At 40.2% G+C, this 22,185-nt stretch overlaps 1 protein-coding gene across 1 annotated transcript in view; it reads left to right on the forward strand.

Annotated features, from left to right (window-relative positions):
- Positions 1-22,185, forward strand: part of gig2e (grass carp reovirus (GCRV)-induced gene 2e) — a 34,003-nt gene that overhangs the window by 5,468 nt on the left and 6,350 nt on the right. Inside the window, exons 4-8 of the mRNA XM_053478264.1 lie at positions 6,060-6,413; positions 13,454-13,465; positions 14,278-14,739; positions 15,690-15,699; positions 21,740-21,759. Of these exons, the coding sequence (XP_053334239.1) occupies positions 6,060-6,413; positions 13,454-13,465; positions 14,278-14,739; positions 15,690-15,699; positions 21,740-21,759 (858 nt within the window). The remainder of the gene's footprint in view (positions 1-6,059; positions 6,414-13,453; positions 13,466-14,277; positions 14,740-15,689; positions 15,700-21,739; positions 21,760-22,185) is intronic.

A 22,185-nucleotide genomic window follows, 5' to 3' on the forward strand; every position in this document is an offset into this window, starting at 1 on the left:
CTGCTTCTAGTTTAAATTCATGACTAGAAGCTGCATTATTGCTTGCATTATTTCATATCATTATTTTATTATGATTGGCATATGGTAAATTTCATGGTTTTTGTTAGGTAGTTTGTAATTAGGTACATAGTTTAAATTATAGAATGTATTGTCTAATGTGTGTTGCTAAATCTTATTTACTTCACCTCTTATGTATTATGCTCCATAGCTCTCGGCCTGTTTTCAGAGTCTCTAACAGCTACAACAGAATCAGCAGGTTTGAACTAATACTGTACCTGTATATTCTAATACTAATGTCTGTCTTGCCTTAGACAACAGTTGAAATTTTTGTTTGTGAGACAACCTGACATGACTGTACTGTTTTTTTTGTTACCTTGTGCAAATTTAATCTGTTGAACAAAATTGGCCTCATAATATCTTTATTATAATGTTTTTCAAAAACGTTATAGCGTAGAAAATGCATTCTGTATTTGTAAATTGTCCTAAGACTATGTGTACTGTATGATATAATAAAGGTATATTTTTATTAACAACAAAGTATACTTTTTTTGTATTTGGAATTGGCCAGAGGTATAACAGTTTTTGAAATGGATTTAGCCTGATCAGAAGCAGATTCAATCTGACTCACTATCGTGACAGCTCTGTCCAGTGTGAGATCCATTTCGAGTAAAAGTCTCTCACATACGGTGGCTGTGAAGTGCAAAACAAATTACCAAAACTGAAATCAAATTAACAAATTCAAAACCAAATAACAAAACCCAAAACTATTTTTTTTTTCAAAACTAGTTTTGTTGTTTTGTTTTATTTTGTTTTCGGATTTGTTAATTTGGTTTTGAATTTGTTAATTTGTTTTCTGTTTTGTTAATTTGTATTGCACTTCTCGGCCAGTCAAATACAAACAGTAATGAAAATATTACAATGCAGCTAAGGATATATTATAAAAAACAGAATGAGTAGCTCACCTCTCATATCTTTCAATTCAAGTCGTTCGTCCTTTGGAATCTATTGCACCGCATAGTGTCTATGGGAGTCACGTCACAAAAGAATTAATTACTCTGGACTCGAAGACTCACTAGCCGAACTGTTCAATTCTGTTTCCTGTGTACTTCACTGCAAAGCGTATATGGAAGTCACGTGACAAAAGAACGAACGACTCAGGACTGAAAAGATTCTCTTTCCAAGGGGCGGCAAGATGGCGACCTATGGGAGCATGACGCAACTAGCAAACGAGCAAATGCTTTTCATATCATCCCAACCAAGAACCCTCAAAAAAAGGTAAAACCAGACAACACTGACATCTCTAATGCCGCCCTGCTGCAGGCAATTAACTTTGATTCTCAAGATATTATTGCAGAAGATATTGCAGATGAAATTAAGCAAAATAGCTTCATGATTGCAACCATCTCCAAATTGGTGGAGTTCACTATACTCCTTATTACTGCAGATACAGTATTAAGGAGTGTAAGGACAAATATGCTGTTTTGGGGAAAAGATACCTCCAAATCATTGTTCAGTTTGCCATTCAAAGATACAGAGAAGAATTTGAGGATTACAAAAAAATTGTAGCTTTGCATTGATCTAGGGATCCAGTTTGCGGAGGAACTATCAGCTGATGACCGGAGGGCTTGTGCAGCTCTTTGGCCGCTCATCCAAGAAGTCAGAAGTGCCAAGAAGGTGTACTATCGTGGTCCTTTGGGATATATTGATGGTTGTCTAATTTCATCAGCAAATAAAACCAAAGGATGATTACTGCTGTGAAATACAAATGAGGATTTATGAAGTGGGATCTAAAGAAGAAATTATCTGCCACAGCATCAGTTCATTATTATTCTTATGTTGTGTAGTTTGAGTCAGATTTTGATAACTGACGATATCTCATCCCCACTGGGATAGGTTATTTATTTTTTTTACAGTGTTATATCTATTTAATGTTTTATTTTAATAGTTGTATTTCTTTTCTTTCATTAAACATTAGGTGTCTAAGAAATTCCAAAAGAAAAGCTACTTTGTTTTGTAAAGAGAAAAAAAGCTCAATGTGTTCTTTTGCAGGAAACTCACTCAAGTGGCAGTGATTGTACTTTTTGGTTTAATCAGTGGGGTGAACCAATTTTTATTTGCTCATGGCACAATGCATTCAGGAGGTGTTGCTTTTTTATTTAACAACTTAACTGGATAACTTATTGAATCAAGATCTGCTTTAGATGGACATTGGTTGTTTTGTATTAAAAAAAAAAAAGTGCATGATAACATACCCAAAAACTTTTTTTTATTTTAGAAATCTCATTAATATTAGAGAAAATGAACATTAAAACACAAAGTATAAATAAAGACACAAACAAAGTAACAGACTCAAACAATACTTAACTGTGCTAACAGGGGCTCTCTGGCAAGACACAATCAGGAGGACAAACGACACGTCACACCAGCTATACACATACACCTAGCTAAGCACGTCTTTAGCCCCAACATGCACTAAGCTACACTTACCTAATAGCTTAACACACACTAGGGAATGGGGGCACAGAAACACAGACAGGATACCCAGTGGCTAGGCGAGGCGGCCCTCTAAGGCTAAGCGAGGCGGCACTCCAAAGCTAGGCGCACTGGGACACTAGGGGGGTAGGAAACAGAACAGCTAGAGACACAAAGGGGCTATGTCTAGAAGCATGGTAGTTAGCTCAGCATAGATTTTAGCTAAACACGCTCCTAGCCAAACACACACCTAACTACTTACCTGACTCTAGCTAAACACATAAGAACACATGAAGGACAAAGACCACCGTACTCACATACATTTAGGACAGGACTGAATCAGCTCCACAGACACACAAAACATACACAGAAACATTGCCAAATAAGAGAGCCCAAGTCAACACAACTAAAATCAAAATACAAACTAAACACAGAACAAAATGCCCACACACATTAAAGTTGTAAAAACAAAAATGCTCGACCCAGTTTCCCAGTCTAAACAGCTATTTCTAGATGGATTGATGGCTACCTCGGTTCAGGTGTGCCCTCGCGTCACCTGACCGAGGTGCCTGCTGGGAAACTGAGTCAGCCAACAAATACTACAAAATAAAAAACAGTGACCTCTGGTGGTGGACCCTTACAGTATTGTTAGTGATGATAATTTGGTCTCAGGGACAAGTAAAAGGGATTTTTTTTACAATATAAACTTCATCAGATATGTATTTCCTATAGTAAACAGGTGAACAAAAATCATATAACAGAACACGCCTCTATTATTAAAGAAATAACTGAATATGCAAACAAAATAAATTTAACAGAAGGTGATAAATCAAGGTTGTTATTTTTGCAATCACAATTGGATGGGTCTAAATGAGAAATGCCAAATGGGCATATATTAGATCAAGAGCTAAATGGATGGAAGAAGGGGGAAAAATACAGCTTAGAAAAAGTACGTCAAGAAAGGAACTCTATTAAAACCTTAATCATTGATGGAGCAGATTGTTTAGATACACAATTAATAGCTAAAAAAATAGCTAGCTTCTATCAAGATTTATACTCGTCTTCCTCGTCAATATTAGTTCCTGATCCTCTTTTTGAAAAACTTAGCGACTCTACCCCTTAAATAGATGAACAGTTCAAACTGACATGTGATGCAGAAAAAACAATTGAAGAGCTTGATTCTGCTGTTATGTGTTTGTCATTAGATAAATCACATGGCCCATATGGTATTACTGTACGTTTAACTTTTATCGCTATCTTTGGGATTTGTTAAGGGAATTTCTTTTTGCAGCTTTTCAGGAAATTATTAGAAATTCATTAAATTCACCTAACTCGATGAGACAAGGGCTAATCACACTTATTTCCAAACCAGGAAAGATTGTTGGACAATTTGCGACTTATAACTTTATTAAATAATGACTATAAATTGTTAACCCATATATATAATAATCGTTTAAAATCATATTTATTCAAAATTATTGGGGAGACTCAAACTGGGTTTAATCAGAGGTCGATCTATACAAAATAATATACGGCTGGTTTTGGACTTGTTACAATATAACCAAGAAATTGAGGATAATAGGGTTATTTTTATAAAGCCTTTGATATGTTAGAGCATTACTTTATTTTTAAATGTTTCCAAAAATATGGGTTTGGTGAGAATTTTTGTAAAGTTATTAAGCTATTCTACACAAACACTAATAGCTCAGTTGCTCTTACTGGTACTTCACCCAGATTTGATATCAAAAGATAAGTTAAACAAGGCTGCCCCATCTCACCTTTACTATTTATTTTGGCTACCGAGATGTTGGCCCTCCTTATCAAAAATTCAAAAATTGAGAAATTGAATGTGATTAGTCAGTTAGCTGACGATACAACATTATTTTTAAAAAACATTGACCAGATTCCTTAAGCAATTGAAAATTTTTTAATCATAAATTTTGAACAAAATGCTTGTACTTTCTGTAAAGTTGACATTGAGACTACTGATTACCCTCTTTTTTTACTCTGCTATTTTTTGGGAAAATATGTCTTATTAGTTGGAGCCAAAGATACAATCACTGTCCGCTTTTGAAAAAAAAAAAAAAAAAACATTATATTTGGAATACTACTGGATGATAAGAATAATAAGTTTCTCATTAATATAATGCTGATTTCAACCAATTTTTTTTATTCATAAATGCAAATGTATAAAAACTAAACCTTATTTTTCAGTCTTTAAAAAGGATTTTATTTGCAATTATGTTCCATCATTGAAACACATGAAAGGTAAAAAGGCCAAGAAATTTGTTGGAATAATAAGAGACTTTGGTTTATTAGAAGAAGAAAAAAAGAGACACTGTTGCATTTGTTTTCACTTATCTATTTGCTTATTTATTTATTTTCTTTATATATATATATATATATATATATATATATAAAATTTCCTTGAGTGGTTTTTCAATACTTATTTTTCTGTGTAATTAACATGTGCCTTGTTTTTTGGTCAATGTTTACACAAACTTTATGATGCTATTATAAATGTATATCTTGTTCTATATTTTCGTTCGACTGTTTCTGCTTCCTGTATAACCCATACGAAGGTTTTGCGCATGCGCGTCCAATAATCTTTTTGAATCATCCAAAAAAGAACGAATCATTTATGAACGACCCATGACACGCCAGGGCAAGGCAGAAAAAAAACTCGGGAAAGGCACGTTGGCAACAGCCATCTTTGCGACCAAAGCAGCGTAAGTGAAAAAAATCGTAAATCTTAGTCGCCAATTTGTGGTATTTAGCAGTCTAATAAATAAAACAGGCAAGACAGTAATAGCGAACACTCATTACTTTTTACTTAACTCCAAACTGCGCTTGCGTACAACATTACATTCCAACAACACAGCAGTGCAGAATTCTCCTTTCAAAATAGTAGTCATAGATGCAATGTTATTCGTGAACACATCAACTTATTTTTGTGGTTAGATTTTTTTTTTTATTTGAAACTCTGCCTATTTAACTAGAATTCATGATAACCAGGATGGTAAAAAAGTTACATTATTATTCCTCAAAACAGGTATTTACATAAAGTAAAAAAAAAAAAAGTCTAACAAAAAAGGTTAAAGTCTAAAAAATGGCTCAGCAACATAAGGACACACCTTGTGTAGGTTTCCTTTATTACCCCACTGCCCGGAGCAGATCAGTCAGAATAACAGTGGCGTTACTGAGGTAAACAATGGGCATATATTTCCTTGTTTATTTTACTGTATTTTTTAGTGCTTATTTTACAGCAACATCGTAATTCTACGTACATAATCGCAGAATAATATATCATATATGTAATACCACTTATTTGAATTATCTGTTTCTTTGTTTCCTAACATCTAATGTAACTTCTAAATATTCGATGCAGATGGTATTTGTTACCTTTTGTTTTTATATAAAGATTTTTACCCACAATTTAATTGTGCTCAAATTTTCGTTTTTCTCAGTTGCATATTCCAAATACACTATTCAACATACTTCTGGTAACATCACCATGTGGGTTGAAGATGATTTGGATCCAGGACTGCCCTGTCTTCATAGCTGGTCAGAACTTAAAAAGGGGCAAGTGTACCGAATGTATCATGGTACCTCTGCACAGGCTGCTGCTCAAATCATGATAAACGGCTTCAGACAATCTACACATGGCACGTTAGGGCGTGGTGTGTACCTCAGTCGAGATCTTAATAAGGCCAGTAGATACCCTTCGGACCTGCCTGAAAACCAGAGAGTTGTTATAAGGGTGAAAGTCAATGTTGGCAAAGTGAAGAAAATCTTTTATCAGGGTAACCCACTGCAGAAAACCTGGCATTATCATGGGTACGACACTGCTTGGTGCACTCCTGGATGTGGCATGGTTCAAAGTGGTCTGGAAGAAGATTGTGTGTGGGATCCAAGACGTATTCATGTTATTGATATAATTCGTCCAAGAACAACATAAGGACTATTCTATGATTGCTAAATTGTTGTTAAAATTCCTGACTTTCTTAAAAATAAAATCAATGTTGTCACCTTTTCTGTTTATATGGGTGTATCACGATTGTAAGTATGTACAGTATGAGGTTTACAACACGCTATTATCAGAGTAATGCAGGCTTACTCAATAATACGTATGACATCAAAGAACGGACAGCTGGAGTAACCTATAAGGCACCTCAAGATGGATGTTGTATTCTTTTACCTCATACTGTATGTAAAAGTAACATATTAATAGAGAGAGAAGTGTGTGTGTGTGTGTAAATTATTCAAAGCACAGCCTAACTCAGTCATACCAAGTACACCCAGTACTCAGCAGTACCAAGTACACCCTTACTGCTTCTACAGGATTTAAGAGGGTAATTCGCAACCAGGTGCTAGTAATCATCAGCCCTTGTTAAATTGATAATCAGCCATTGTACAGACCTTTATAAAAGCAGAGGTTTCGGCGGTTAGTTGGTCTATTTAATTATTTCCAAACAGTTGTCAATCTTCCCTTGAGTGGACTCCCCAGCACGTTCACCTCAAGATCAGACTGTTCAGAGAAATACATAAAAGAAAAAAGAGCTACATCTCAGACCCAGTTTGCTTGGAACGGCTGCCTGAAGAAACCTCTTCTATCTAAAAAGAACATGGAATCACAACTGAGGTTTACAAAACCGCATCTGAACTAACCACAAGGCTCCTGGAACAATGTTCAATGGACAAATGAGACCAAAGTGGAGTTGTTTGGCCTTAATGCACAGCACCATGTTTGGTGAAAAACAAACAGCATTTCAGCAGAAACACCTCATACCCACTGAAGGGGTGATGATTTGGGCTTCTTTTTGCAGCCATAGGATCTGGGCACTTTGCAGTCATTGAGTTGTCTATGAACTCCTCTGTGTATATATATATATTCTTGTTGGGGGGGTTGTCTTGTTGCTTTTACACCTATTTAGCATGCTCGCTTCTAAAAAAGTTCCTGGAACTGAAGCATAGTGTCGAAGCAGTATTTTGTTGCTCGCTCTTTGTTGTTGTCTTTGTAGCACGCTTTTGTTGTCTTTGTTGAAGTATTGTGTGTTGTTTGTTAAAGATATTGGTTCTTTTTGTCGCGGGTTATTTCACATTTATAAAATAGGTAATAAGAACACAACTACTTATTCAAAGCCGGACCCAAAAGAGGTTCCGCGCGACTGGATGAATAGGTGTGGACTTACTTACTTTACCACACCTTGGTTCGATAATTTATCAGGGTGGACTGAACCATTATCACAATTTTTATTCCCATTTACTCAACCTTTCCGATCCCTCTCCCATATTATGCTGACACGGTAACATCAGCATCTAACCAACCAATTAATGAGAAAATCTATCCTCATTTGAATCCCACCAATCCTTTTGAGGTGCCTGTCTCCCCCGTACCCACAAACGCATGCTCACCTGCGAGCTGCTCTATCGCTGAGGAAGCAAGGGGAGCTTGGCTGGAAGGGTGTTCCCCTGGAAAGGAAAAGACTCCCAAGAGGGTGTCGGGATGAACTCCTAACAGCCCTTTTTCGAATGATCCCGAGGATACTGATAGTGAGGATGAACCATTATGATAACCCGGATGATGTAGGTGAGGTGTGTATGTGAGGTCTCGCCCCAACCCTCGACAAGAAAACACTGTGTTTGCTTTTTTCCATAGGACCAAAGGGTCTAAAAATCCTTCCACCGCAGTTTAAGTGCACTGAAGGACATTATTAAGCTGCTCCCTTCTCCCAACAAACCTTTGCATTTTGTTGATATGCTGATAAAACCTTCTAGGCACTTTTAGCTTATCGCTTTATTTTGCAATCGGTTTTGGGAGATGGGTACGATGAGGCTGATTAGCTAAAAATGGTAAAATGCTTAGACCCTAAAACAGACAAATTGACCTTTTTGATTGAATTTAAGATGTAGACAAGGGAGTACAAAAAAAAAAAAGAATATGACTTTCTTTGGGGTAATTCTAATGAGGTTATGAAACGCTTAAAAGATGCCAATCTTCTCGCATGTCAACAAGCTAGTCAGAATCTGTCACAGGTAACTAATTGTAGACAAGAAAAGATTACGTCCAAGTTTCTCGAGAGGTTCAGAGAGACCTGAACCCTTTTGGGTGGTATGCCCCTGTCTAAGGAAAACCCTAACCCACTTTTCCTTACCATCTTCTTGAAAAATTGTCGACCAGAAATCATGAAAATTTTAAAGAGTTAATTGTCAGATCGTTCTACAATGACTGTTGTAGGCGAGATTAGGTAACATGTGAGAACAACGGAAGATGATAGTATTATATAAATCAAACAAGTGGCATGTCTGTCTGTGGAAAGTAAAGTATACAGCGGTGGAAAAAAGGGGGGTAGAGGAGGTAGAGGAGGCCGTGGAAGTGGTAGAGGAGGTCTGTAGGGTCAGAGTGCACCCCCGTAGATCTGGTAATTGTCATTATTGTAATAAAGAAGGTCATTGGGCTCATAAATGTCACAAGAAGGCCCGAGATGAGGGACATGGTGGACAAAACATAACCAATTGAATGATGGTCAGTGGCACGATTCTAATGAGGTGTTTTCTCCTAATCCTTCCCAGCAGCTGCTGCAGCGAGTGGAACAACTACAAAAACAGCAATATAGACCCAATCCCTTCTCAGGGATGCAGGTGGGAGTATATGATGCATAGGGATGCCCACAGAGTCCCAGCCATGCAATGTTACTTTGTACTTTCGACTCATCTCAGGTTAATGAGTTGCCATTTATAGAATCGTGTATAGATGGTTCCATGTATGCCTGATTCTCCTTTTAATCTGTTAGGTTGCGATTTAATGAGCGGACTACACGTCCTTGACTTTTTCTGGCACGAAACTCACTGTTGAAGTGCCTGATTCAGTTCCTTTCTCCCACCTCACAAATATGCGTGTACATAAATAATTGCTTCCTTTCTTCACAGAACAGCTCTCTTCCTGCTACCCGTGAATGTGTGCCAAGCAGTCTGTGGGCTGAACACAAGGACGAAGTGGGGTTAGTACACTGTGTTCCTTATAAAGCTAAATTAAAACACTCGCAACCTGTGCACATCAAACAATATCCACTCTTCGAGGCCAAGGCCTCATTAATAGAGGAAATTTGAAGCTCACTGCTCGAGCAGGGTGTTGTTAAACCATGTGTCAGTTTTTATAACACACCTGTTACCAAAAGCTGATGGTACAGTACATGGAGATTTATACAAGATTTACACAAGAAAAATAAATGACATAATTATCCCTGTTGCAACTGTCGTGCCTGATGTGCTGTCCATTGTCTTCTCTATACTGTACCATGTCATCATTCGCATTTCTCGTTTATTGACCTTTGCTCTGCCTTCTTCAGTGTTCCTGTGGAAGAGCAGACACAGTCATTGTTCAGCTTCACCCACAGGGGGCATCAGTTCACCTGGTCTCGTCTTCCGCAAGGATTTTTTGACTCGCCTGCTGTTTTTTCGGCTGTAGTAAGATGCACTTGGTGATCTAACTCTCCCCACTGATTCTGTTGTCCTTTTATACGCAGATGATTTACTGGTGTCCGCCGCTTCGCCTGCTGTCTGCGAATTAGCCACTATTTCTGATCAGACCAAGTGCTTTCTTATCTAAAACTTCAGATGACGGTTTGCCCGCCTATCTCAGGGCTGTGGCCGTCTGTGCGCTGATGGTACAAGTTGCTGAGAAGATTGTTCTCTCATCCTTTAATTTTTATATTTTCCACATCAGGTTAAACAAGTGCTACAGAACCTTCAAACACAAAACATAACGGCTTATAGACGGTCTGGGTATAAGATTATGCTTTGTTCCACAAGTAACTTAGAGATAAAATCCACCTCTTCTTTTGACACCCTCGGATATGCTCTGGCACGCTTGATCAATGCACAGGACGACATGCTAGTAGATTCAGATCATGACCACTGCTCAGAGATTGTTCACTTCACGAGTATACGTCCTGATCTGTCTTCTACTCCATTAACAACTGGTAACACTCTGTTTGTAGATGGTTCCTGTTCAAAACCGCATGATGGGAAATTTCTCTGTGGTTATGCTGTGTTTGCTCTGCCAGATATAACCATTGAAGCTTACTCTCTCCCTTTCTTGTCTGCTCAGGCAGCGGAACTTTTTGCTCTAACCCGTGCGTGTGTTCTTTCTGAAGGAGAAGTTGTCACTATATACATTGATTCTTGTTATGATTTTGGTATTGCTCACGACTTCGCCGCATCTGGCAATCCAGGGGTTTTCGTTCTGTTGAGGGTAGGCCTATTTCTCATTCTTCTCTTGTTCAGGATTTAATAGATTCATGCCATCTACCTAGTACTCTCGCTATTGTAAAAAAAAACTAATGCTCATTCCTCTGGTGACTCTATGAAAGTGTCAGGTAATTTGGTAGCTGATCGTATTGCTAAAGAAGCGGCCCGAAAACAGATTTTCTTTCCTGACTCTGATTCTGATCTGATAAATACACTTTCTTGCTAGCTCTTTGATTCCCGAGTTAGAGTTATTGTCTTTACAAGCTTCAGCCACGCCGAATGATTCTTCTTTTTGGCAAGCTCAAGGTGCCTACGTTGCTTCTGATGGTTTATGGTATTGTGCTGATGGTCGTTTGTGCCTGCCGTCTCATTGTCTTCCATTTCTTGTGTTCCACAGTGGGTACACCGCGAGTTCCACGGTGGTACACATCGTGGAAGGGGGGTTAAGTAAGATATGAAAAAACACTTTTGCATAGCTATGCTTGGAACAATTGATTCATTAATATCTAGGTGCTAGGTGTGTGCTCAGAGTAACGTAACAAAGAGTTTTGGTAAACACGAAAGTCTTCCGTTACCTACTGCTCCGTTTGCAGAAAGCAAATTGATTTTACGCATATGCCTGCATGTGACCCATTTTGGTCGACACGTTTTCAAGGTGGGTGGAAGCTTTCCCGTGTGCTCGACAGAATGCAAAGGTGGTGACTCGAGTCCAAGCGAAAGAAATACTTTGTTATGGCGTGCCTCATGCTATTGACTCAGATAAAGGAACATCACAGGTAACACAGAATTTGTGTAAATATCTTTCACTGTCCTAGCATTTTCACATTCTTTATCATTCACAATACCTGATGTATGGTAGAAAGAACAAATAGGACATTGAAAGAAAAATTGACTAAAGCAATGCAAACTATGGGGAGTAAATGCTGCATTCATCTGTTACCTGCTGTTCTAGCTGAAATGATAATGACACCAAGAAAAGACATGCACATGTCACCACATGGAGGAAAGACAAACCCGCGATAGGAACAACTGATCTTGATTTACATATTGCTGAATATTCTGCTGCTCTAATAGATACTCTAACCAAACATTATGAACAAATTGCTCATGTGACTCCAATACCCTCAAAAAAAAACAAAAAAACAACAACAACACATCCTTTTAATGTAGGAGATACTGTTCTGGTAAAATCTTTGACCCCCAGAAAACTAGGAGATGACGGACCAGCAAAAATAATCGCAATCACTCGAACTGCTGTCTTAACTGATCTTTTTCCACGGTGGATCCATGCTACAGTACTAGGCTGAAGTGATGTCCTGTCGGCGTGAGATCAAAAGATGAATAAATGCTTGTGTATTATTATCTCTCTTTCTCTGTGATTTTTTGTTTCCTGGACTAAAGACGTGCTGCAGTGATGACCAACCTATGATGTGAGACAGAGGGGGTGACGTGACCTAGAGGAGGTGACGTGACACAGAGGGATCGTCTTGGGATGCCACAGGACATCTTCACTTCTGCTATTACTGTGCTTTTCCTGGTGATGTGCAGATTGGGCGTGCCCGCACTCTAAGCACTGTAGCGTCAAGAAAGGCAATAGTTCACTAGTAGTTACTGTATTTATGAGTCAGACCGGTTATGTCTCTTTGGTCTGTGCATTCTTCGCTGTGTGCAAAATCTTTTGTATAAGTATGTTTCAGGTTATGTTCCTGTGCCGTGTCCGATGACCTATTATCTGCCGGCGACTTCTGGAAAGCTCTGAGTTTTATGATGTCTTATGATACGATGTTTCTTATAAATAAAAGGGGGGAATTGTAGGGAATATTTCATTTCTAGTGTGTTTCATGATATTATGTGTGCATGAGAACAGAGTGTTTTCTTTCTTTGACCTTGACACATCCGCTATCCGCGAACACATTCCTTAGTATAATCTATGTTCAGGGTCGTAAAACTCCTAAGAGCTCATAATTGCAGAACTGTTCTGTTCTTCCCACGTTATCTTTTATAAACATTCCACACAACATTACAACCAGACCAGCTGTACCCACTCCTGCACCCCTTCTTTTGGTACCTTTTGTGTGTATGTGCATATATATAGTCCTGTCTTCCTCAGTAAACTTTTAACATCTCACTGAGCACTGACTTGTGGGTGTTTCATTGAGGGGTTCCCTGGACTCCAGGTGGGACAAGCACAATACAGGCTGTGCATTGAGTAGACAAAAGGGAGTCTACCAAAATTCAAGAAATCCTTACAATATCAAATGCATATTTTACTTTTACTGTCTTTCTTTTCTATTTTAATCATTTAATCATAGACACATAGCCCAAAGATTCCATTAAAATCTATTCATTTTCTTAAAATCTTAACACTGTTTGGTTTAAGTATGCAGCATTATGTCAGTTTAGTCAAAAACTTTGACTTGAGGAAGCTTTATTTTTGTGTTTTGATTTGTAAAAAATGTATTAATAAGATCTAAGTCAATACACAATAAATAAAAACACGATTTTGTGCAATATTGGAAAAATAAATAAATGTATTAAGATTTTAAACTCTGCCTTTTTAACTAGCATTTATAATGAACAGGATAGTAAAAAGATTGGTGTCCTCCTGGATATGGCATGGTTTGAAGTGGCCTGGAAGAATACTGTGTGTGGGAAATAAAACATAATAAAGTTATTGATATAATCCATCCACATACATTACAATTCCTTGACTATTTGATGTTTAAGTCAGCCTGTAACTTAAGTTGTGGTATAGTACAATGATACATAGAACTAAGCTGTGTGTTAATATAGGTATGTATATAAAAATATTTTAAACTAGATAATTTAGATACCTAGATAATAAAAAATGTCATACCGAACCATTGCAAACAACTGTCGGAAAAAAATAAAAGAGAACATGTTTCTTTTAAACAAGTGAACAGGTAATCAGATAAATATAAATTTAATCTTTTCCTTTTTATCTGTTTTACATTCATCATTTTAATCAGACACACTTTATAACGTATTTTTGTCGGTTGATTTTTTTTTTTTTTTAAACTCTAAGTTATGATAAATAGGATAGTAGAAAAAGTTACATTATTATTCCTCAGAACAGGTATTTACAGAAAGTAAAAAAGAATCTAACAACCAAAAGTTAAAGTCTAACAAATGGCTCAGCAACATAAGAACACACCCCGTGTTGGTTTCCTTTACTACCCCACTTCCCGTAGCAGCTCAGTCAGAATAATGGTGTCATTCCAGAGGTAAGCAATGAGAAAATACCTTCCTTGTTTATTTTAGAGAATTTTTATGGTGCTTATTTTACAGCATAGTAACTACATAACTCTATGCTAATTCTACCTACATAATCGCAGAATGATATATCATGTTTGTATTAAACTGTAATGAGACTTCTATGATAAACTTGTACTTAAAACAATACTAATCCTATCATTGTAATGCCACTTTAGAATGATCTCAGTTTCTTCATGACCTAACATCTAATGTAACTTTTTTTTATTTAACTAATTTTTACCCACAATTTAATCATGCTCAAATTTTACTTTTCCTCAGTTGCCTATACTAAATACACTTCTGGTAACATCACCATGTGGGTTGAAGATGATTTGGGTCCAGGAGTGCCCTGTCTTCAAAGCTGGTCAGAACCTGAAGAGGGGAGAGTGTACCGAATGTATCATGGTACCTCTGTACAGGCTGCTGCTCAAATCATGATAAGTGGCTTCAAACAATCTGCAGATGGCATGTTAGGGCGTGGTGTGTACCTCAGTCGAGATCTTGATAAGGCCAGTAGATACCCTTTGGACCTGCCTGAGAACCAGAGAGTTGTTATAAGGGTGAAAGTCAATGTTGGCAAAGTGAAGAAAATTGATTACCAGGGTCACCCACTGCAGAAAACCTGGCATGATCATGGGTACGACACTGCTTGGTGTCCTCCTGGATGTGGCATGGTTCGAAGTGGTCTGGAAGAAGATTCTGTGTGGGATCCAAGACGTATTCATGTTATTGATATAATTCGTCCAAGAACAACATCAGGACGATTCTATGATCGCTAAATTGTTGTTGGAATTTCTGACTTTCTTAAAAATAAAATCAACACTGTCAAAGTTTTAAGTCTGAAAATGACTGCAGATTAATAAAAGAACTAAAAACTTCCTAGCTTTTAAAACATTCCTTTCTGTCTTTTAACATAGAAGGTCAGTGATTATATACAAAGACAGCTTTTTATGGGTCTTGATCTTTGCACTAAACACAGTTTTTGCAGCTCTGACATGCATTTACAAATTTTAATTATAAACCAAACAATAAGCATTTAAATAAGGCTAGAAATGATCTGGTCTGATTGTAAAATAAAATATATAATCATTCGATTTTTTTTCAAAACATCCAGCTGTTGAGGACAACTTCACTTACACTTTCATTTCTTCAGCCTTTGGCTTGTGTAAATGTGCCATGAATCATAAGATAACAATGACTTACCTTTTTGTTTATATGGGTGTATCACGATTGTCAGTATGTACAGTATGAGGTTTATAACACGCTATTATCAGAGTAATGCAGGCTTACTTAATAATACGCATGACATCAAATAACGGACAGCTGGAGTAACCTATAAGGCACCTCAAGATGGATGTTTTTACCTCATACTGTATGTAAAAGTAGCAGATGTGTGTGTGTGAGAGAGAGAGAGAGAGAGAGAGAGAGAAGAATGTGTGTATGTATGTGTGTGTGTTTACTCAGTGATACAGTAATAGTACAATAATGCAAAACCTGACACCTAAACTAACCTGTTAAACACTCCTGATGCTTCTAAATATTTTAAGGCATTCTAAGGCATCAGAATTTTCGCAATACTTAATTTAAATCGCAACTTAGTTTCTTAGTTAATATGTCTAACTTTGGTTGGAGTGATTTAAAGCGAAGTATCAGGTTAGAAAATCACAAAAACTCTTTTGAAAGGTAATGAGCTCCATTTCTGTCACCAGCACACAGCACTGTATTTACTGGGGTGTGGTAGTTAGTTTAGTATTAGATAAGAAAGGAAACAGGACATATACCGGAAAGATAAAAATAAAACAGACATTCTTTTGTGTATCATTTATAACTCCACTGCCAGAACATTAAAAACACAACGTAGACTGGACTGCAAACATTAAACATCAAGGCAGAACAACAGCATAATAAACATTTTATTCTGGGAAAATTATTATTTTTTATTTATTATGAAGAAGAACTGTGGAATCAAGGATTGTGTGATTCTATACAAATATTTTAAAATGTTCTTTTTGACTGAATACAGTGATCCGAATATACTTCTGTGTTGGCTGAATATGATTTGGGTCCAAGGGTTACCTGTCTCGCAAGCTATACAGAACCTACAGATAAAAAAAGTGTACCGAATGTATCATGGCACTTCCTAATATGCTGCTGCCAACATCATGAAAAATGTCTTTCAACAATCTGCAAATGGCATGTTAGGGCCAGGTGTGTACCTCAGCAGAGATCTTAATAAGGCCAGTAAATATCCTAGGTCTGCCTGAGCACCAGAGAGTTGTTATAAGAGTGAAAGTACTGCTTGGTACGACACTGCTTGGTGTCCTCCTAAATTGCAGCATGGTTCCAAGTGTTCTGGAAGAAGATTGTGTGTGGGATCCAAGACGCATTGAGATTATTGATGCAATTCAAACAAGAACAACATCAGGACCATTCTATGACTGCTAGATTGTTATAGAAATTGTACAGTTAGAAAATGTAAATCACTTTTGTACAACAATAACATTCCTGTTGTGAACATAGAGATTTGGGGATAAACTCTCAATCTTTTATGGTTAACCTATTATCATCAGAACAGTTATTTACATACTGTATAACTAGCTTGTGCTTGTCTGATATTTACTTCTGTAAAGATATTTGTTTTTACATAGAGGTTAAGCATAGTACACCAAGTTTTCAAACAAACAGGATGTTTATATAATATTATATAATACACTTTATATACATACATATATACATAACAGAAACCCCTTCTATCTAAAAAAAACATGGAATCACAACTGAGTTTCGCAAAACCACATCTAAACAAACCACAAGGCTCCTGGAACAATGTTCAATGGACAAATGAGACCAAAGTGGAGTTGTTTGGCATTAATGCACAGCACCATGTTTGGTGAAAAACAAACAGCATTTCAGCAGAAACACCTCATACCCACTGAAAGGGTGATGATTTGGGCTTCTTTTGCAGCTATAGGATCTGGGCACTTTGCAGTCATTGAGTTGTCTATCAACTCCTCTGTATACAAGAGGCATTTGTAAGGCCATCTGTCTGAAAACTAAACTGGTCGAAATTTGGTCATGCAACTCTACACTAAATGCTACATTTCATATAACCAACATTTACTTGTACTTAAAATTCCTGAGTTGTTTTAGATAAAAAAAAATGTATACTGTCATAATCTGTAATAATAATACTAATAATATTTACTACGATTTTATTATCATATTTACTCTTATGTTGATTAATGATAGTTGGGTAATGATAATTAGGAAAAAATATGCAAAGTGTGACCCAAAAACAACCCGTACACACAGAGTGCAAGAAATTAAGGAACTTTATTGGAGGGGAAAATACAGAAAATGCAGGCAGTAATCCAAAATATAAAAATAAACTTTCGGTTCTGCTTTAATTGGGACACAAAGCGCAAAGAGCCAAACTTCTGCTTTTAAAAGCAGAAAAACAACATAAATCATAATCACTGATCTTCAGCAGTACCATCATCCTCAGAAGAATGGGGATAATGGACTGGAGAGGTGGGATTGAGGCTGAGGCTGGGTGAAGATAGGGGAGAAGCAGGAGTGTTATCACCGGGTGGTGAAACACCCGTAGGCCTGTAGGTCGCACTGGAGGACACCTTGGTGGAGAGAGAGCCTCAATCTCAGCAATCACAATTTCCAGGTGGCGAACTACAGTATGCCCATCAGAGCACTAATCAGATGCAAATTGTGGCGGTTTGAGTAAGGGACGGTGTAACCACCTGCTCCCAGAAAGAAGGAAACTCAGATGAGAAGTTGCGAACTAGAACAAAAAAGAGAATTTTAGTAAACATGGGCCCAATAAAAAAATCTGGACAAATGCACTAATATGTGCACTTTGCACATATTAAAAGAAATATAACAAAACAAAGCATACTGTACTGCAACATACTACAAATAAAATTAACCGTTACTTTACCAAATTAAACTAATATACACAATAATAATCTACTATTTATGCATGCATGTAATCATGTAATGTAATCTTGATTTTAGTAGTGTAGGTTCAAAACTAGCAATACAAATAATCATGCCAATGATCAGATTAATGTGATTGTCTTAAACTAACCATAATATGGGAACAGTAGATAAATGAAAAATAAAGATTAACAAACATGATTAATTAGTTGATTTAATTTGATTAAATTAATCTTTAAGCTCAATATTTATGCTATAATAATCAAAATATATTAAACAAAAAAACAAAAAAATTAAACTAGTTGATATATAAGGTTAAAATCATTAAAATAATCACTTAGGTATAGAAATATGTTTAAAGTATAATCAAAATGAATAACCAGAACATATTATTGTCATGCACACTCGGAACGCGACCGGCACTAGGACCCGGAAGTTAAGTGGTCGCAAACCAGGAAGTATAAAAGTGGTAAACAAACCATAGCACCTCGCTCAGTCATTGAGTTTCGCCGATGCCAGGTCGGAATCCGACATCTAACTGTGAGTACTCACCTTTTTGGTTTCAATTCCTGATCGAGTGTGTATCTATAGGACGCGGGTTAGATTGTTTCTTTCCCTTGCTCCCCATTTGTGAGAGTCCTTAGACTAAAAGCGTGATTATCCTGCCTACTCGTGTTCTTCCGCGTTTGGGTTTACCATTCACGCTACAAAGGGCTAACCGCTAAAGCTACGTCTTCTGGTCATCTCAGGTTAGTTCTTGACAGAATGACTGAGCCTTCCGCGGTGAACCCAGCGGATTAAGCGCACCTCTGCGATGTGGTTGATCAGCACGCCAAGCTTATCAACACGCTAACCGGGGAGATCGCTAATCTCGCCGGGACCTCCAAGACGTTGCGGCCCTGCGCCGCGAGGTTGCGGAGCTCCGGCAGGAGAACGCGGATCTTCGGGCGGCTGTGGATAGCGCGGCTAGCTGGTCTCCCGTCGCGGCGCACCAACCCCCCACCCCTCCTTCTGATGTATTTTTGGCACTTCCGGATAAATTGGACGGCACGGACGGGAAGTGTAATGTGTTTTTAACAGCGCTTGATCTGGTGTTTGAGTTTAATGCCACCAGGTACTCCACCGATCGGCTACGCATCGCGCTTCTGGTCTCGTTGCTATCCGGGCAGGCAGCTGAGTGGGCCACGGCAGTTCTCCGGGCGGATTCAGATACCGCGCACTCATACAATGAGTTCACCCGCCAACTCAGACTCACGTTCGAACACCCAGCGGGCGAGGTGGAGACCGACACCAAACTCTACCATCTGCGGCAGGGAGGATCGTCCGTGAGCCGGTACGCTGCTGAGTTCCGGACCCTCGCTGTGCAGACCGACTGGGGAGATGCCGCGCTCCGGACATCCTTCTACGAGGGACTGGCTCCACGCATCAAAGACGAGCTCGCCGGGCGAGAGCTTCCTGCTACCCTGGAGGGGATGATCCAGCTCGCCCTCCGTATCGATCAACGCATCCTCTCTCGCCCGAAGCCAGCCCCTAGGACCCTGCCGCCTGCACCCACCTTCTCCTACACCACACCACGACCACCTACTGCTCTCACCACCTCCACTACTGGATCTGTCGGATCTCCACCTCCTGCCGTGGTTGACACCGGAGCCGGGGAACCCATGCAATTAGGACGCGCCTCCCTGACCGTGGCGGAACGCGAACGACGGTATCGAGAGGGGCTGTGTGCCTACTGTGGGTCGGTGGCGCACCACCGAGCTATCTGTCCAATTCGCCCGGGAAACGCGCAGCCCCGGTGAGTGAAAGGAGAGACTCACCGGGCCCCCTCCACCTCTCCTCCACAATCGACGCCACCATCTCACGCTTCACGGTTCAGGTAAACTTCCAAATTGGCCACAAACGAGTTCGAAGCACCGCGTTCATCGACTCCGGTGCCGCGGGTAACTTCATTGACTCTAATTATGCCAAAGATTTGGGGGTGAGGACTGAGGCGTTATCCCAGCCGGTAAAAATCACTTTGGTCGACGGTCGGCCCTTATCATCCAGCCCTATCACCCATCAGACCCAACCCATCACGCTTGCCATAGACCAGCACCAGGAGCAGATCCAATTCCACCTAACATCCATCTCATCACCGCCCATCATCCTCGGCTATCCCTGGCTGCTACAGCACGACCCGATCATTTTGTGGACCCAGAACCGGATTCTCCAGTGGGGGCCGACCTGCGCCGAACTCTGCCTACAGGCACGGACTGGGACGTGTTCCAGGGAGTCCGAGGCCCCCGACGTCGACACCAACGCCATTCCCGTCGCCTATCGGGACTTGGCTGAGGTTTTCTGCAAGAGACGCGCTACCCACCTCCCGCCTCATCGCCCATACAACCTGGCGATAGAACTTCAGCCGGGTTCCGTCCCTCCCCGCGGCCATCTCTACTCGTTATCCACCTCGAAGATGCAGGCGATGGAGGAATACGTCACCAACGCCCTCCGTCAGGGAACCATCCGGCCCTCCACCTCGCCTGCCGCCGCGGGGTTCTTCTTCGTCAAGAAAAAAGGGGGCGAACTTCGCCCATGTGTCGACTATCGGGGGCATAAAGTGGGCCCCTTAACCAAGAACCTTAAACAGCTCAATCCATGGCAGGCACGGTGGGCGCTATTTTTTGAACAATATAATTTTCATCTTTCTTACCGCCCGAGGTCGAAGAACACCAAAGCCGACGCCCTATCACGCCAGTATGAGGACGATCTCCCCCGGGCGGAACCCGTGCCTGTCATCCATCCATCTCGAATCCTCGCACCCCTCCACTGGGATTTGGAGACCAGGGTCCGCCAGGCACAGGCTTCACGTGCCCCAACATCTACGAGCGGAGGTTCTCCAATGGGGGCATTCGTCCATCATCGCCGGACATTCTGGGGCTTGACGAACCCTATCGTTCATTCAACGGGCATTCTGGTGGCCCTCCTTGAGGAGAGACGTCCGCGAGTTCGTTCAGGCGTGCCCGGTGTGCGCCAGGGCAAAGGACACAAATCAACCAGCTCCAGGAGAACTCCAACCACTCCCAGTTCCTCGACGGCCCTGGACGCACATCGCCCTTGATTTCATCACAGGCCTGCCGGTTTCAGAGGGTAAGAACACCATATTAACCATCGTTGATCGGTTCTCCAAGGCCGTGCACCTGATGGCCCTAGCCGGACTCCCCTTAGCAAAAGACACAGCGGAATTGATTTTGGAACACGTAGTGCGACTGCATGGGTTCCCAAAGGACATCGTCTCGGACAGGGGGCCCCAGTTCACAGCCCGGTTCTGGAAGGCCTTCTGCCGTCTGATCAATTCCACCTGTATTCTGTCATCCGGTTACCACCCCCAGACTAATGGTCAGACGGAACGGACCAACCAACAACTGGAGCGCTACCTGAGATGTTTCGTTTCCGATCGCCAGCGCTCCTGGGCCCGCTACCTCAAATGGGCCGAACTGTCCCACAACCTCCACGTCTCCTCAGCCACCAACCTAAGCCCATTTGAGGTGTGCCATGGTTTCCATCCTCCCATGTTCAACCATCAAGAACCGGAGGTTGACGTACCATCGGCCCAACAGTTGGTCCGTAGGTGTCGGCGGATATGGAACCAAGCGAATCGCGCCATCCAGCGAGCCAACACCAGCTACGTCGTTCGTAGCTGGTGTTGGCTCGCTGGATGGCGCGATTCGCTTGCCGACACCCGCCGGGACGTTTGTACCACGTAGGTGACAAGGTATGGTTATCAACTAAAAACCTCCATCTGCACACCGAGTCAAGAAAGTTATCACCAAGGTTCAACGGACCATACCGCATCACTTTACGGATTAACCCTGTCACCTACCGGCTCCAGCTGCCTGCGGCGCTCCGGATCCACCCAGTCTTCCATACTTCACAGCTAAAACCCTTCATCACTTCACCTCTGGTTCGCTCCTCCTCCCCAAATCATTGACGGCGGTCCCGCCTACACCGTGCGACGAATCCTTGATTCGCGGCCTCGGGGCAGGGGCACCCAGTACCTGGTCGATTGGGAAGGCAATTATTAAAGTACTAATAGACAAATAATCTCTATACAGGTAAAAAATACATAACGGACAGTTAAAGACAAATTAGATAAAATATACTGTGATGGGAATAATAAAAATAATCAAATATAATAAAAATAGAACACTTACACATTTTGGTGTGGAAGATTTAGAAAAATTGCAGCTTCAACAAAAC

This window comes from Clarias gariepinus, chromosome 19, assembly GCF_024256425.1.
Source record: "Clarias gariepinus isolate MV-2021 ecotype Netherlands chromosome 19, CGAR_prim_01v2, whole genome shotgun sequence".
Taxonomy (NCBI): domain Eukaryota; kingdom Metazoa; phylum Chordata; class Actinopteri; order Siluriformes; family Clariidae; genus Clarias; species Clarias gariepinus.